Raw genomic sequence first — 17,236 nt, 5'->3', positions numbered from 1 at the left:
TCAGGTCCTCACGATTTGTGAAAAGTTTCAAGCGTTAGAATGGAGTCACTGGGGGGAGGAAGAAGCGTGAAGCACTGAGCTAGGGCCTACCTCTGAAACTCTCCCTGTGTGCCCAGTCAATATGAAGGGGCATCAGAGCCACCATGATTCAAGCTTTCCCCTCTCTCATTATTTTTGTTAATGTTATTGGTGGAGGAAATGTGAAGTGGTTCAGTTCAGTCAGAAGAACAAAGAGATAACACTAAATGGTGTAATTTTAAAAGTGTTGCAGGAACAGAACTTGAGGCCATTGTTTAAAAATAAGGGTCTTTTTTTAATCTCTCTTCCTCATGGAGGAATGTCTAAATGTTTTTAAGGCTCGGGTAGGTACATTCTTGAGAAGCAAGGAGATGCCAGGTCATAATGAGTGGATGGGAATTTGTAGCAATCAAATCAGCCCTGATCTTATTGAATGGCAGAGCAGGCTAAGAGTCTGAGTGACCTATCTGTGCTGCTTTTTATATGTTCAGTTGTCTGTGAGAGTCTTTGAAGGTCCTTGAATAGGTACAAAGGCTTCCAGTTTTATAAATTGGAACATAGCATGAAATAGCTTAGCGAAGGTATTGTGTTCAAACCTCTGCATCACTTTAGGATGCCAAGTTTTTAAGAGAGAGTGCAGAAATGATTACCCAAAATGAAAACATCTAAGGGACTTCAGTCACAGATAAGCAACCTCTTCACGGGAATGGTTACCAATGTTTGGACAGGATGGGGTTTGAAGCCAGGCCTCCTGATATAGAAGAAGGAACACTGTCATTGCCCCCCGGGAGCTCCCAAGAGGATTCAGTGATATGGAGAGTCTAAATGAGCTGAAAGTTAAGGAAAGATTTAATCAAGAGCTGTTTAACATGATATGGGATTCTGGTTGGGTCTCTGAGGAGAAGTTGGTACCATTAGCAGGGGGCTTATTAACCTCAGGACAGAGATTGAAGGTGATGGATGAAAGAATGAGGGTTTTACACATTGAGTTAAGATTTGAAATATCTGACCTGAAAACACAGTGGAAACAGGTTGAACAGCGTTCTCAAGGGAATTGAATATATTATTGAGATGGGACAATTTTCTTTGAGAAACCAACATGAAAGGACTGACTTTAAAATGATAATGCACATCATCGTTTCTGGTTATTTTTTTCTTAAACAGGTGTGTGAGATATAAATTTCTTCCACAAGTCAAAGGACATTCTGTTAGATGAGGAATTTTTCCCATGTAAAGTTAAATGTACCACTGTGCTGTGTAAGTGTAATTATGACTGGGATTATATACCCCTGTTTTAGGCCAGGTGTTCCACTTGCTGCACCACCTTGAGATCAGGCAAGGGGCAGGTTATCATCACTGTCCCAAAGCAAATGGGAGGAAATAGGGAAACGATTGATGACACCTGAGGAGTTTGTTCATTAGCTGGGCATCTTGGTTGTTATTAGTAATTTGATTAACAAACTCTTATTCTGCTGTCAGCCTTTAAAGCTGCAGTTTGGTTCAGTGAAGTGCAAGTGATCACCTGATTGGAACATGTTTAAAGCTTTAAAGCTCATGATCAATGACTAGGTTTTGTTGTAACTTGTCAAAAGCTATAATATTGGGCATATGTTGATGTGTATTTATCTCTACCTGAGCTGCAGAAACTGATCAAAATCAGGAATGTGTTGTGATGACACTTTGCTGACAATCATTATGGATTCAGCACAGTTGGTTCCATTCATCCAGATGGAATCAGAAATTTCTCTATGTACTCCTCGATGCTGAGCTGGAGAGCTATCAGCTTTCTAAGTTGTGGCCAAATGCACTTTGCCTGCTATGCTGCTCATATTGCACTCTAAGTTATATTCAGCAGGGTTCTGTTAAACCCTGAGACCCATTTAAACCTATCCAGCAATTTGATCACAGCACATGCCAGTGAACACGGCAGCTCAGTATGAAATCCGTGCTTGTTTAATGGGAGAATATCTTATTCATGTTTTTGGAATTTCAATGGTCATACAGAAATAAAATTTCTGTTTGAGTTTGCTCTCTCAATCCATACTGCCCTTGCCCAACACTAAGAATACGCCCAGTGTGACCTGGAAAAGAGTGAGATAATCCACATTGAGTCGGCAAGCAAGCTGAAGGGTTTCCCTTTGAATGGCAGTACCCTGGAAAGTACTGAAGATGAGAAGGGTCTTGGTCCTTGATTCACAAATCCCTGAATTTAGTAGGGCAGGGAGATAAGGTGGTTAAGGCACTCAGGGTATTTGCCTTTATTGGCCTAGAGGAGTGGGGAGGTTATACTGGAACTGCATAAAATGCTAAACAGGCAACATGTGGAGTACAGTTATGTTCAAATTGTCAGAAGAGTATGATTCATTAGAGAGAGTGCAGAGGAGATTTACCAGGCTGGAGGGTCTGAGTTCTGGGGGCGGATTGGACAATCTGGAGCTGTTTTGCTCAGGGTAGCAAAGGCTGAAGGGAGCGTGAGCAAGTGTAAGATTGAGGGGCATCGTTAGGCACTTTCCCATTATTTATATCATCTAGAGCAATCCATCTCATCTCCCACTTCAAACATTTAGCTGGTATTGTTTATAAGTTACTGTTTATTCCTTATTTAACACACAATTATGCTGAACAGTGTCTGGACTGAACCTGATGTTGCACAGTATAACATGATCTTTTAGACACTGACAGTACATTATTAACTCACTTTACTGAGTCAGTGCCAATATGTTTTATGGCTTCTTGAGTCATAAGATTAAAATTGGTATGTCACATTACCATTCAAGAAGCCTATGTCACCAGACGCAAAGCAATCTTCAGTGTCATGTCTGCAACTTGTAGCATCTACGCTACCATCTTGTAATAGAATTTTCCTGTTAAAAATGTGGTGATTCCACATTTGCATGCACTGGGTATCTTGAGAAAACTCATCAATTTCCATCTGAAATCTTTCTCGTGCTGTATTTGCACAGAAACTCAAAATTCTAATTTCAGAATAAGTTTTTTTTTTAAAACTTCAGCATTATATATTTCACATTAATTGCATTGGATAAATACAATGAGGTTAAAAGTTTTAATTGAATGAATTGGTTTCTTGAAGCCTGGGCTTGGGCTGAGTAATTTATCTCGAAGGTTCTGAAGAATTAGTTCAGATTGGTGACTCAATTTACAGAGATGGCAGTGTGTTTGTATTTCAAAAGATTGTTTGCGAATTCTATCACATTTTCCAAATGAGTGAATGAAGCTTGGAGAGTGAATATTTAAAACCTTTTGTTTCAGGTGATGGCTGGATCGATATAAATATTACCGCGGTGCTGTTCTGTTAGGGTGTCTTCATGAGGAAAAAGCAGCAACTGCTGTGTGAACAGCAACAGAATTAATACCAGCTGTTGTTAGTTGCATTGGAAGAAAACGCATTGTTTCACAAGATTGTATACAGTCAGGCTAATGAAACCATAACTGAATTGTAACAGTTATAAAACTTGAGGTTTTGAGCAGATCTCAGTTTGAAATTATAAAACTCGTCTCACATGTTGGGACTGGTAATAGAGTCCTAAAGCAGACCTACTGCATAATGTCTAACTATTCATTTTAAGAAGCAAAACTTCATTCTAAATAATTGTCTGTCAAGATCTGGTGATAGCGATTGGCTGGTGTCCGAGTCCACGCATAAGCAACCCCAAGGGGCACATGGTAGTCTGGATCTCATGCCCACAGTGACAGTGGGTGGAACTGCCAAGGGTGTTAGCCAGCCCACTTGACAATCTTATTGGATCCCAGTTACTACAAGTGCTCCTGAGATCATATGAAGCCCCTTCCTGCTCTCTTTCCCCATCACTGTAGTTTCTTAATGCTCTCTAATCCCTCAATCGACACCCCACCCCCACACACATCCCAAGTCTTTGAACCCACTGTCAGTATCCCGAGATCATATCACCTACTCTGGCATTGCAAAATCTCCCCCTCTAGATGCTCCTGAAGTCTGAGGTCCCTTAATTAGATCTCAGAAAACCATTCCAAAATGCATTTGGAATTGCTTCCCAGCACCAGCCCATTCAAAGACAGCCCCCATCACCAGTAATTCACATTCCCAGGTAACAGGACTTTGCCATAAGCCATACATTCTTATAAAAATCTTCATGTCACTGAAATGCCACAGAAGGTTTGGTTATTAATATTAAATGTAATATCACACTTGCTTCCTGTGACACTTTCCCCACTTTGTTAACAGCTCTTCTGTTTTGAAATAACATTCTCAAATTCTGCAAAAAGCACCAGGAAATAAGTTAACCCATTAACTAACATCAGCATTCACTCCAGGAAATCCATATGCGTGTGAACACTGAAAGGTTAGCTGAATGAAACTGCGTAGTTTTGCCTTGTTATCTGGCAGTTTTGTGTTAGGTGGTACAATGATTGTCTGGGATTTAATGTTCGCTGAGAAATGAAAGTGTGACACAGTCCAAGAGACTAAAATAACTATGATGTGAGATCCAATAACAAAGCTCATAACTCAGCAACATTTGTGAGCATAAATTAGCCTCTGGTATGTGGGTACAATCTGTTGGATCTCTTTTGCACTAGTCTTTACATGGGCCATAACATTTTAGGAACTCTGGTGCACGAGTCAGATACTTGGCCTGCTCCACCAGGCAATAAAATCATGGTTGCCCCTCAGCCATTGATTTTGACAATGAAAAGAGTCAATCTAACTCAGCCTTGAATGCACGTAATGACCCAGTTTCCCTTTTGTCGAAATAAAAAAAATTCTAATGACCCTTATTCTCCACATCTTTGCCTTAATAGGGACATCATTTTCAGTCTCCCCCACAAGACGCAACACCCTCTTTTAAAAAAAAGTCGCCACAGTATCTTGTATGTTTCAAAAAGATCATCTCTCATTCTTCAACGGATGTAGGCTCAATGTACATAACCTTTCTTCATAAAGTGAGCTTTTCATCCCAAGAGTGAGTTAAGTAAACCTTCTGTGAGTTGCTAGTGGCAATCAGAAGGGCTATGGTGAATATGTGGACAGGTCATTAAAGCTGGTAGGACAAGTTGATAGAGCAGATAATGCAAAATCTATTCCTATTAATAAGATTAGAGAGTATGAGAGAGAGGACAGCAATACATCTGGTCCACTAATGTCCTTTAGGCAAGGAAATTTGCTGTCCTAACCTGGTCTGGCCTGCGTGTAACTCCAGACCCACAGCAATAGGGTTGACTCTCAACTGCCCTCTGAAACGACCAATCACACTTTTGCATTGTGTTCCGTTCCGGGCAAGATGTGAAGGTTGTCCAGAGAGCTCAGAAAAGGTTTGAGGAACTTCAGTTGTGATGGCGGATTGGAATAAAAATTTGAAATCTATATTGCCAAACAGTGGCTTGGATGAAACTGGCTCTTATCAATGACAGCTATGTATCCGGTGACACATTACGGAATCAAACACAGACAAGTGATGTGGTCAGGGGGAGGTTTGGGTGGAGCGGGGTGCAGAGGAAGGAACTTTGACCAGGTTACACTTTTCAACATATAATGCAATAGCTGCAAAGCTAAACACCAAATAGAGATAGAAAAGGTTATTCTCTGGGAACGGTGGTCTGTGCATTTTGATTAGACTGAACAGAGCCCTGACTTGGTGAGTAGCACTGTTGTCTTAGAGACAGAAAACTCTAGGTTCAAGTCTCTTTTTGGAGACTTGAGCACATCACCTATACTGCTGCTGGAATTGCCAATACTGAGTGAGCATTCCCTTATCTATGGCATTGTCTTTTGGGTGGGTTATTCAAAATTTATCTCTCCATGATCATTGCGTTTTTAAAAAAAAACTGTCAATCATCTGAGTCATAGAGGTCTCCAGCATAGAAAAAGACCTGCAGCCCACCAAATCTGCCCCAGTCAGAAACAGCCACTTTATGATTTCAGTCCTATTTTCCAGCACTCTGTTTATAACCTTGGATGCCTTGGTATTACAAGTGCACATCCAAATGAGATGATTGTGTCTGCCTTCTACCACTCTTAGAGTTCCAGGTTCCCACCACTCTCTGGGTGAAAAACATTTTCCCCACATCTCCTCGAAACCATCTGCCCCTTAACTTAAACCTGTGGCCTCTGATCATTTCTCCAAGGGGAAAGGTTTCTTCCCATCTGCCCCTTGTCCATGCTCCTCCTCATTTCAGACCCTCTCGACCATATCCCCTGGCAGGCTCTTTTGTTTTCAGGAAAACAACTGCATTCTGTCCAATCTCTCTCTAACTAAAACTTTCCAGCCCAGTCAATATTCTGATAAATCGTCTCTGCACCCTCTCCAAGTGCTGTCCCATCCCTCTTCTAATGTAGTTTCCAGAATTTCAAGCAATACACTAAACACAATAACCTCCCTACTTTAAACTCCATGCCTTGGCTAATAAAGACAAATATCCCATCTGCCACCCTAACTACTTACTATAATTCTCCTGCTGCCTTAAGGGATTGGTGGATCAAAGTCCCTTTGATCTTCGTTACTTCCTTGGATCTTACCAGTTGTCATGTGTTCTCCTCATTGAAGTTTTAAAAAAAATTCAGTATGTGCTGTCCTCAAGAAAATTGGTGAGCCACTGTCTAGAACCGCTGCAGTCCATGGGGTTGTTAGGCCACTGCTACCCACAGAGCAGTTAGGGAGGGAGTCACAGGATGTTGGCCTTACGTCAGGATGGAGTGGAGTTTGGAGGAGCTTTCAGGTGGTCACACGCATCTACTGCCCTTTTCCACCTCGGTGGCAGAAATTGGAAATTCCTGTGGAAGCAATGTTAGTGTGTTACTACAGTGCATCTTGATGATTCGGAGATGCCGGTGTTGGACTGGGGTGGACAAAGTTAAAAATCTCACAACACCAGGTTATAGTCCAACAGGTTTAATTGGAAGCACTAGCTTTCGGGCGCTGTCCCCTGCGTGTCGGGGCACTAACAGGTGGGTTGCTTTGTCCTCACTGGTGTTGAGCTTTGTAGAGCAGCCCCCATCCAGGCAAGTAGGGAGTGCTCCATCACACCCCAGACCTGTGCCTTTCCAGTGGTGCACAATTACAATGTGACTACATTTCAGAATATTTTCTTTGACTGTAGAGTGTTTTTTAGGTTTGTGAAAGTCACTTTATAATACCAGCCTGTCTTAATAAACAAAATACTAGAGATATGTGGAAAGCAAAATTAAAGGCAGACTTTAATATCACATTGCTGACCATTTCCACCCAACACTGTATCAAAATTGAAATGGCTGATAAACATTTTGATTCCAGATTCCTTTTTATCAGTTTGCAAGATCATTAAATATTTTCTTTCTTTCTTTCTTTCTTAAAAAGAAACCAAAGAAGAACTTGAAGAACTTACACTGTCAATTAAGAGAATTGCAAACCGAGTCCGAAATAAGCTGAAGAGTAAGTGTTTTTCAACAGGTCACTGAGATATTTTGATTGTTTGCACACTGTTTGAATGTTTGGTAAAAACCAAAGGTATTACGAGGAAGCTTTTTTAAAGTTGTTCAAGTTGTGATATGAAAGGTTGGTGGAAGCAAATTCGTTCATATACAATTTAAAGGAGAGTTTAAAAGTATTTGAAGATGGATAAATAAAGTTGCAGGACTATGTGAATGATTGAGTCGCTCTACATAACAGCGATCAGAAGCATGATGGACCAAGTGGCCTCTTTGTGTGCTGAATGATGTATAGAACCATCCGGCACAACTCTCTCTGCTGTCTCCATCAAGAGAAATTTCTCAACGACTTGGCTAGAGTAGGTGATCATGATCAGTCATACCACCCTGAATTCCCTACACCTTGAAAAGTGTGCTATTTGTCATCGTCCCCAGTATTTTTGCATCTTGAAGGCAAGTTTGAGATATTTCTAAAAGAGGTTATAAATTGCATGTGTCTCCCTCTCATTAGAATAAGCCATTGATATTTTTGTTGTTTGGAATTATATGTTTGGTTTTTAATTTCTGAAAAGTTCTTCTCTTCAATCCTAATAACTGGTTGAAACATTAATCATGGTCAAGACACTGTCACGTATTGTTTCAATGCATGTGATTCCCAAGTCCCAACCTTATTCAGGGTGAGAAAGACAATTCCATCTTTATTAATTGGTCTCTTCAGAAGCTTCTGATCCTGAATCCCTACAGCTTTGATTCTGTCAGAAAGGCCTTTCATGAGGAACTTTGGTAAAAAGACCTTGGAAGGTTAGGCATTTACAACGTAGAGTCACCTGTCATTTTCACACAGTCCTGCAACTTTATTTATCTCTCTCCAAATATTTTTAAATTCTCCTTTAAATCGTATATTAATGAATTCGCTTCCGCCAGCCTTTAATATTGCAACTTGCACAACTTCAAAAAAGAAATTGGCCCATGGAGCTACTGTCTCAATGGAACAGAGACACAGTTGATGGTGGTTTAACCTGAGGATCAGCAGACCTGAGGTGAGGGGAGAGTTTGAGAAGGAGAGAACTTCATGGGGAAGCCTCAGCCAGTTCATTGAGGATATTGCCTCCTTCAGGTGATTATTCCTTCATAATCTCTCCCTCCTGGACCCAGGGCAGTTTCCATTTGGCATGTTGTTATTGGTAGCCCTGAGGATGACTCCTGCTGAATTCCACTCATTTAAATGGATATGACTGGCTCTGTCAGTCTCTTTTCCTCCTCTTTGAATGTGGACATTCTGAGACTGTTCCCAACCTACTGTTATTTTTCCAGCAGCTCGAGTCGCTTTAGGAAAAGTCAGTTCTGCACAAATCATCTTCAGGGTTTTTTTTTTTGACTGAAACATTGAGTATCTAATCCGCAGAGCTATTTGTTTTGACCTTTTAGTCTGCTCTAGTTTGTTACATTGAACCTGTTGTTGATTAGAGGAGGGCAACTTATTTTGTGATATTTTGAACCAGTGACACTGAAGGAACGACAATATGTTTTCAAGTCAGAATGGGGAGTGGCTTTGGGGAAGCTTTCAGGCAGTAGTATTCCCGTGTATCGACTGCCCCCCTCTATCCAAGATGATTCCTGGGTTTGGAAGCTGATGTTGAAGGAGCTTGTTAGGAATTCCACTGCCCCTGACCCTGTGCTGAAACTGGGAAACTGCAATAGTCCCCACTATTGTGTACGTGTTTTTTTCTAGAATGGTTCTCTTGAGTGCTTAGCTTTATACCCGAAGGTGATCAAAGTGAATATTTTTGAGAGAATTAAATTTCTGATATTAGTTCTATATTTCTCTTTAAATAGTTTGAAACCAGATTTCTTTGTCCCACAAGCTGCATATCTTGCATGTTACACCACTCTGGGTTTAAGTTTTTTTTTCTGTACTATTAACCTTCAGGTCCTGTCAAGGTTGAGATTCCCAAAGATTATGCAGTTTTTCCTCCTAGCTGAAACTTCTAGGTGGTTAGCTGTGTAGCTCGTCTCTCCGCTGCCTTCGAGGTGTGTGTCGCTGTAATCTTGTCACCAGAACTTGCCATTCGATGTTTTATCTGATCAGCGTGAAGCAGAGGACTGTCCCTGATTTGGATCCTACTCTCTGGTGCTGCACTCCAACCTGCTGGTGTTATTGATTGCCATATTGGATGTATTCGTACACTGAGTCTGCGGACCGTTTGGAACACTGTCAACCTTGAAAATTCCAATTCCGTTCTTAAAAGAATGATTGCCATCTAGTGTTTTATATTTCTGTGTATTTAATCTACCATTGCTACCTCAAACTCTTGCTGTAAAATTGTACATTAACTTGTACCTTGTATATCTGTCATTCTTACTTTGCTTGATGCTTAACAACAATCCTCACCTTTTTGTTTCAATTGTAGTTATAGAACAAAGCATCAAAACAGAAGACAATGAAAACCAAAGTTCAGTAGATTTAAGGATACGCAAAACTCAGGTACAGTGCCATACTTACGGTGTTTCAAGTTTCGTGTGGACCTGAAAAATGATGCCTTTTTCACTTCTTTGAAAGGGACACGAATTTGGACATGCAAACCAGTTACCTTTTATGTAGACTGGGATGTTTTTACAGTGAAATAGCATTAACACCCTCCTGTTCTCAGGCACACACAACTGGTATAATATGGGATCATCGCTAGTGCCCACACAAACATACAAATTAGCAACAGGAGTTGGCCCACTTGAGCCTGACCTGCCATTCTGAAATCCTGATCTGATTGCTTCTCATTCCACCTCATGCCCAATAATCTTTCAAAGACTCTGTTCCTCCTACTTTTGACAAAGACCGTTCTAAAGACATCTAACTCTGAGGAAGGGGGAGAAAATGTTCTCCTCATTCATCTTAAGTGGGTGACCCCATATTTTTAATCAGTTACACTTATTTCTAGAACTAAACTACCCGTCAGGATGGTATTGGAAGATCAGACAGGCAGAAGAGAAAGAATTAGGAATTAATTGGTGAAATGGGAGATTAGAAAGGTGAATTTTGGATTAGTGGTGCTGGAAGAGCACAGCAGTTCAGGCAGCATCCGAGGAGCAGCAAAATCGACATTTCGGGCAAAAGCCCTTCATCAGGAATAAAGGCAGAGAGCCTGGAGCATGGAGAGATAAGCTAGAGGCGGGTGGGGGTGGGGAGAAAGTAGCATAGAGTACAATGGGTGAGTGGGGGAGGGGATGAAGGTGATAGGTCAGGGAGGAGAGGGTGGAGTGGATAGGTGGAAAAGGAGATAGGTTGGACAAGTCCGGACAAGTCATGGGTACAGTGCTGAGCTGGAAGTTTGGAACTAGGGTGAGGTGGGGGAAGGGGAAATGAGGAAACTGTTGAAGTCCACATTGATGCCCTGGGGTTGAAATGTTCCGAGGCAGAAGATGAGGCGTTCTTCCTCTAGACGTCTGGTGGTGAGGGAGCGGCGGTGAAGGAGGCCCAGGACCTCCATGTCCTTGGCAGAGTGGGAGGGGGAGTTGAAATGTTGGGCCACGGGGCGGTGTGGTTGATTGGTGCGGGTGTCCCAGAGATGTTCCCTAAAGCGCTCTGCTCGGAGGCGTCTAGTCTCCCCAGTGTAGAGGAGACCGCATCGGGAGCAACAGATGCAATAAATGATATTAGTGGATGTGTAGGTAAAACTTTGATGGATGTGGAAGGCTCCATTAGGGCCTTGGATGGAGATGAGGGAGGAGATGTGGGCGCAGGTTTTGCAGTTCCTGCGGTGGCAGGGAAAGGTGCCAGGATGGGAGGGTAAGTTGTAGGGGGGGCATGGACCTGACCAGGTAGTCACGGAGGGAATGGTCTTTGCGGAAGGCGGAGAGGGGTGGGGAGAGAAATATATCCCTGGTGGTGGGGTCTGTTTGGAGGTGGCGGAAATGTCGGCGGATGATTTGGTTTATGCGAAGGTTGGTAGGGTGGAAGGTGAGCACCAGGCGTGTTCTGTCCTTGTTACAGTTGGAGGGGTGGGGTCTGAGGGCGGAGGTGCGGGATGTGGACGAGATACGTTGGAGGGCATCTTTAACCACGTGGGAAGGGAAATTGCGGTCTCTAAAGAAGGAGGCCATCTGGTGTGTTCTGTGGTGGAACTGGTCCTCCTGGGAGCAGATACAGTGGAGGCGGAGGAATTGGGAATACGGGATGGCATTTTTGCAAGAGGTAGGGTGGGAAGAGGTGTAATCCAGGTAGCTGTGGGAGTCCGTGGGCTTGTAAAAAATGTCAGTGTCAAGTCGGTCGTCATTAATGGAGATGGAGAGGTCCAGGAAGGGGAGGGAGTTGTCAGAGATGGCCCAGGTAAATTTAAGGTCAGGGTGGAATGTGTTGGTGAAGTTGATGAATTGCTCAACCTCATGGGAGCATGAGGTGGCGCCAATGCAGTCATCAATGTAGCGGAGGAAGAGGTGGGGAGTGGTGCCGGTGTAATTACGGAAGATCGACTGTTCTATGTAGCCCACAAAGAGACAGGCATAGCTGGGGCCCAGACGTGTGCCCATGGCTACCCCTTTGGTCTGGAGGAAGTGGGAGGATTCGAAGGAGAAATTGTTAAGGGTGAGGACCAGTTCGCCCAAACAAATGAGAGTGTCGGTGGAAGGGTACTGTTGGGGACATCGGGAGAGGAAAAAACGGAGGGCTTGGAGGCCCTGGTCATGGTGTTGGAGGTGTAGAGGGATTGGATATCCATAGTGAAGATAAGGCGTTGGGGGCCGGGGAAACGGAAGTCTTGAAGGAGGTGGAGGGCGTGGGTGGTGTCTCGAACGTATGTGGAGAGTTCCTAGACTAGGGGGGATAGGACAGTGTCGAGGCAGGTAGAGATGAGTTCAGTGGGGCGGGAGTATAGACTGCTAATTAGAAAGGTGAAGTTGACCGAAATTGATGTTGGTGAAGATCTGACAGTCCAGATTGGTTATTTCGGGGGAAAAAAAACAACCCTCTGTATTAGCACTGCACATGTTCAAGCGGTTTGGAATGTTCTAACTTTCCCTGAATTATGTCTGTTTCCATATTAAGTAAGCTTACTCTCACATGTACACACTTGTATATTACACACATATATATGTGCAAGCTAATGGGTATACACTCTGCAATGCACACAGGACGGTTGTAACTTACAAGAAAACATTGAGTTGTGCAGGATTTGAAAACCTTTTTTGGAGTGTAATTTAGCATCTTATAATTAAAGGATAAAGTTGCCATTGTCCTACCAGAGCCTAGAGCTGCTGTCTTGTGATGCAGAGCAGGATGACCTGGTTATGGTTTAATCTGAGGGTCACCACGCCTTTGGTGAGGGTAAAGGTTGAGAGCAAGAGTCCTTCATGGTAACCTTGGCCAGTGCAGAAAGTGAACCCACACTGGTAACACACTGCGTCATAAACCAACAGGCCAGCCAACTGAGCCAATCAAGCCCCATAATCTTCTCATTATACCTTACATGGTAATGGAAGTGAGAAAGCCTGAGGTGTAATGGTTATAAGGAGACTGAGAAGCTTTATAAAGTTTAAATCGGTGAGTAAGTGAGATCTGCAGATGCTGGAGATCAAAGTTGAAACTTTATTGCTGGAACAGCACAGCAGGTCAGGCAGCATCCAGGGAACAGGAGATTCGACGTTTCGGGCACAGGCCCTTCTTCAGGAATGCATTCCTGAAGAAGGGCCTGTGCCCGAAACATCGAATCTCCTGTTCCCTGGATGCTGCCTGACCTGCTGTGCTGTTCCAGCAATAAAGTTTCAACTTAAATCAGTGAGTCTCTGATTTCTCATCATGGCAACTAGATATTGGCTTCAGATGATCATCTAGGGGCTTCAATATTGACATAAAACCTGATTAGAAAGAGTCAGCCTCTGGTCCATTTCTTTGTTTCCTTTAAATTATTCAATTTGTCTTTAAATTCCAGCACTCAACTCTATCCCGAAAATTTGCAAATGTGATGACTGAGTACAACGAGATTCAAATCCTGTTCAGGGAACGCAGCAAAGGCCGAATTCAGCGGCAGCTCGAGATCAGTGAGTGATGTCTGCTCATTCTGTTATTACATTGATAATATGTAGATGAAGGCCATAGACCAATATATTCTGTATCTTTTAAATATGCTAACTTTATTTGAAACAAAGAATGGAACTGAGCACAAGTAAAACCTAAGACTTGTGTTTGAGGTTTTTGTACAATGTTGGAATTCAAAACTGCAGAATCATAAAATCCCTGTGATATGGAAGGAGGCCATTCCGGCCCACTGAGTCCCACCCAGACCCACGCAACCTCTCGGTATCCCTGTAACCCTGTATTTCCCATGGCCAACCCATCTCAGAACACAAGTACACCACCGGAGCCTATACTTGTTTGAATGGAGAGGAAACCCACAAAGTTATGGAGAAGGTGCAAACTCCACTCAGTCACCTAAGGGTGGAATCGAACCCAGGTCCGTAGCGCTGTGAGGCAGTAGTGTTAAGTTATCCTCCAGTTGTAAAAAATTATTAATCAGACCCTCAACTGGCTAAATCATATTCTTCTCTGTGCAAGCATCTGGGAAAAGATAGGGCGACCTTGGAATAGAACACATACAGAACAGCTTTGACAGAATGGGAATAGAAAGGACAAGCTGTATGGATGCAATGTTGCTATTCTCTGGAATTATAAACAGAAAGTGCTGAATGTTCTCAAATCAGGCAGCCGTTGTTCAAGAGAAACAGTTAATGTTTCAGGAAGACTATCACTGGAACAAAGTTCCATTAAGGTTAGAGGGCGAGGAATGAATTGACAGATGTTTAAAATGATGGGATTCAATGGAGAAATAGAAATTAATTCTTCTGGAGGGAGTTCAAAATCGGGGGGGGAGAGGGGGGGGGAATAGGGGGATGTGTGGGAGGAGCGTAATGTCAAAATTAGATCTTGGCCCATTCAGAAGTGAGATTGGAAAGTAGCACTTCATGCACAGCAGTGGAATTGTGGAGCTGTCTTTCCCTGGTAGGTGTGTGTGCAGGGGGTCAGTGTGAAATTTGCACACTGCGTTTTGCTTAGGTAAGGGTGTCATACAACACAGATTCAATAAATGTCTAAGGAAAGAGAATGCTACTGTTCTTACCATTTTTGTTTACATTTTTATATCAGTTCCTAAAAAAAATTACTTCACAATATTGCTTTTGAACATTGTGTTGTATGATTTTTGAGAGTATAATGTGTGTAACTATGCGAGGGAGAAAGTGCCACTAGAGTGTGGGACTGTTCACTGCAATATAAACCCCAATCTGGATAGTCATCAGTAAGTTGAAAAACAGAGGCATCAGTCCTCTCATTGGAATGAAATATTCTTTTCAACGTCTTGTTTTTCCTTCTATGAAGAAAATCATCAGTTTATTTGTTAAAAACCCTTGGCTCTGACACAGGCTTTCGAAGCCCCAACATTGGGTATTGCTTCCCTTTTGAGTTTTAGGATGCCAGTTTCCATTAAATTCTCTGTTGTATATAGCTTGTTTCATCATTTGTTGATGAGCAGTGTGTTTGAGTTAACATAAAAGAGAGTTTTGGAATAGTGTGCAGCCTGTAGTTTCCTACTCCAGGGCGTGACAGTAACATAGAACACTGAGTTACATGGGAAGGCTTTCCTAAAGCTATCTAATTGCCAAAGATACAAGATAAACCAAAAAATATTACTGTTAAGTTTGTCTTTTGAGTGGTTCTAGAGCTGAAGGGTTACAGTCATATGGATTGAGAGAGAGACTGTTTTGGGGGTTGACCTGTTGCAAACGAAGGCAGCTCATCACCACCACCTCAAGGGCAACTAAGGATCGGCTCAACCAGTTGTGCCCACATCTCCTGAATAAAAACATAAACTGGAATTGTGTTTCTTGGAGCCAATTAAACTGGAGGTTTAACCGAGGTATTCAAAATCACAACGGGTGTGTACAGAGGAACTGTAGTCGAAGGACCAGTAACCAAAGGGGATTGGCAAACAAACCAGAGGCGATATGAAGAGAAGCTTTTTTGTTTTGTGGTGGTTGGTTAGGATTTGGACTTCATTGTCAAGCAGTAGAGCTGATCCAGCAGTAGCCTTTAAAATGGAATTGGAAGGAGAAAGCACAGCAGTGATATTGCATCCCAACCACATACAGCTACTTCGCTAGTGACCTTCGCTCCATCATCAGGTCAACGATGGGGATGTTCACTGATGACCATGCAATACTCAGCACTGTTTGTGACTCCTCAGATACTAAAGCAGTCCATACCCAAATGCTCCAAAACCTGGATAATATCCAGGCTTTGACAAGGAACAATTGTAGCACACAAGTGTCAGGCAACGACCATCTCCAACAAGAGAGAATCTAACCAGTTCAGAGTTGGCCACATTACTGTGGATCTGGAGACCAGACTGGGTTAGGCAGGTTTCTTTCCTTGAGGGATTAAGGGATTCAGTAATTTGTTTATAGTTGCCATGGTAACTGTCACTGAGACTTACTTTACAGTTCCAGATTTATCAATGGGATTTCAACTCCACCAGCTGCCATATGAACCAGTGTTGTTGATGTGTTAGCCTTTGCCTCTGGATGAATGGCTCATTGACATTACCACGACACTACACCCCTCCTAAATTTCCAAACGATTGTTCAAATTGTTGTAATATTGGAAAACAGATGGCCTAGATAACTTTGGTAATTGTCCATGTTAATCTTTTATTGTTTGGAACTTCATGTGGTGAATGTGTTGGTCATGGTTCAGTGGTTAATGCCCTTGTCTCTGAGTCGGAATATTGCAATTTCAAGTCCCAATCTGGGCACTTAAACATGGGCCTGACTCTCCAGGATAATACTGAGGGAGTGCTACAATATCGCAAGTGTCCCTTTCCGAATGATTTGTTAGGCAAGGTCCTGTTGACTCTGCCATGATGAAAATGTTCCAAGTTGAGGTCTCGAAGTGTAGCAGTGCTGACATCTCAGACCAGTTGTGAGGCTGGAGGAGATTAGAGAGGAAAGAAAGGATTATTCACCTTGCCACACTTAACGTATTTAATATATTTACTTCTGGATTGCTGAGGTTACATCGGGGAGGAGAGCCGATGAGCTCCAACAAAGCAATTAACTTTCTCACATTCCAAATCCGCTGACGTGCTTATTGTGGACTGTAGGTATTTAACATGCAGTGCTAAAATCCTCTAGCAGGCTGCATGCCAGAATGAAATAATTAAGCATCCACATCGATGTCCAATGTTTATTGAAATAATTCCAACTGATTGTGCAGAATCACTGATCTCATCTGATATGGAATGTGTGAAGTCAGATTTTTCTGTAACTTGATCTCTCCAACTGTCAGTTGTTAAATGTTTTAACTTCCCATTTCCTTCCTGTCCCTTTAACTATTTAAATATATTATCACAAGGTAGAAATGCTTTGTGTTTTGGATTGTATTAGAAGTGGTTGTTAAGGGTGTTCATTGTGTAAAGATGCTTTCTTTAGTTCACTCTTGGATATTTTAATTGATTCCCTCAGATGTTACTTGGCAACAGTCTCCATGTGTCAGCTGCAGACTCCGTCCCCCTCCCTGGAAGAACAAGCATGTTCAGCCAAGCTGTTTACAGCTTTCATTCATATTTGACCCTGATATGAGCTTTGATCCACGCTATCCCTGGATTTTCAGGTTGAAATGCCCATTCATGCCTCTGGATTTGCCGATTCTCTCACTCCGGGCCAGCCTGCCACTTTCTCCCCTCTATAACCTTGGGCGACAGAGCTTTGCCATGTTCTAACTCTCTCCAGCTGTCGAGTATTTGCTGACCTGCACTCCTTCCCAGTGAAATGATGTCT

General features: G+C 42.6%; 1 protein-coding gene across 2 annotated transcripts in view; it reads left to right on the top strand.

Annotated features, from left to right (window-relative positions):
• The window catches only part of LOC122562501 (syntaxin-2), a 70,542-nt gene that overhangs the window by 33,003 nt on the left and 20,303 nt on the right, over nucleotides 1-17,236 (top strand). For both annotated transcript variants that reach the window (XM_087999851.1, XM_087999850.1), the window contains exons 4-6: nucleotides 7,347-7,421; nucleotides 9,829-9,902; nucleotides 13,339-13,447. In XM_087999851.1, coding sequence (XP_087855977.1) covers nucleotides 7,347-7,421; nucleotides 9,829-9,902; nucleotides 13,339-13,447 — 258 coding nt within the window. The remainder of the gene's footprint in view (nucleotides 1-7,346; nucleotides 7,422-9,828; nucleotides 9,903-13,338; nucleotides 13,448-17,236) is intronic.

The sequence above is a fragment of the Chiloscyllium plagiosum genome, unplaced genomic scaffold, assembly GCF_037043375.1.
Source record: "Chiloscyllium plagiosum isolate Xiang-an unplaced genomic scaffold, Cpla_swu_hap1 HiC_scaffold_24, whole genome shotgun sequence".
Taxonomy (NCBI): Eukaryota; Metazoa; Chordata; class Chondrichthyes; order Orectolobiformes; family Hemiscylliidae; genus Chiloscyllium; species Chiloscyllium plagiosum.
The sequence above is the reverse complement of the archived record's forward strand: the minus strand, read 5'-3'. Positions and strand labels throughout refer to the sequence as shown.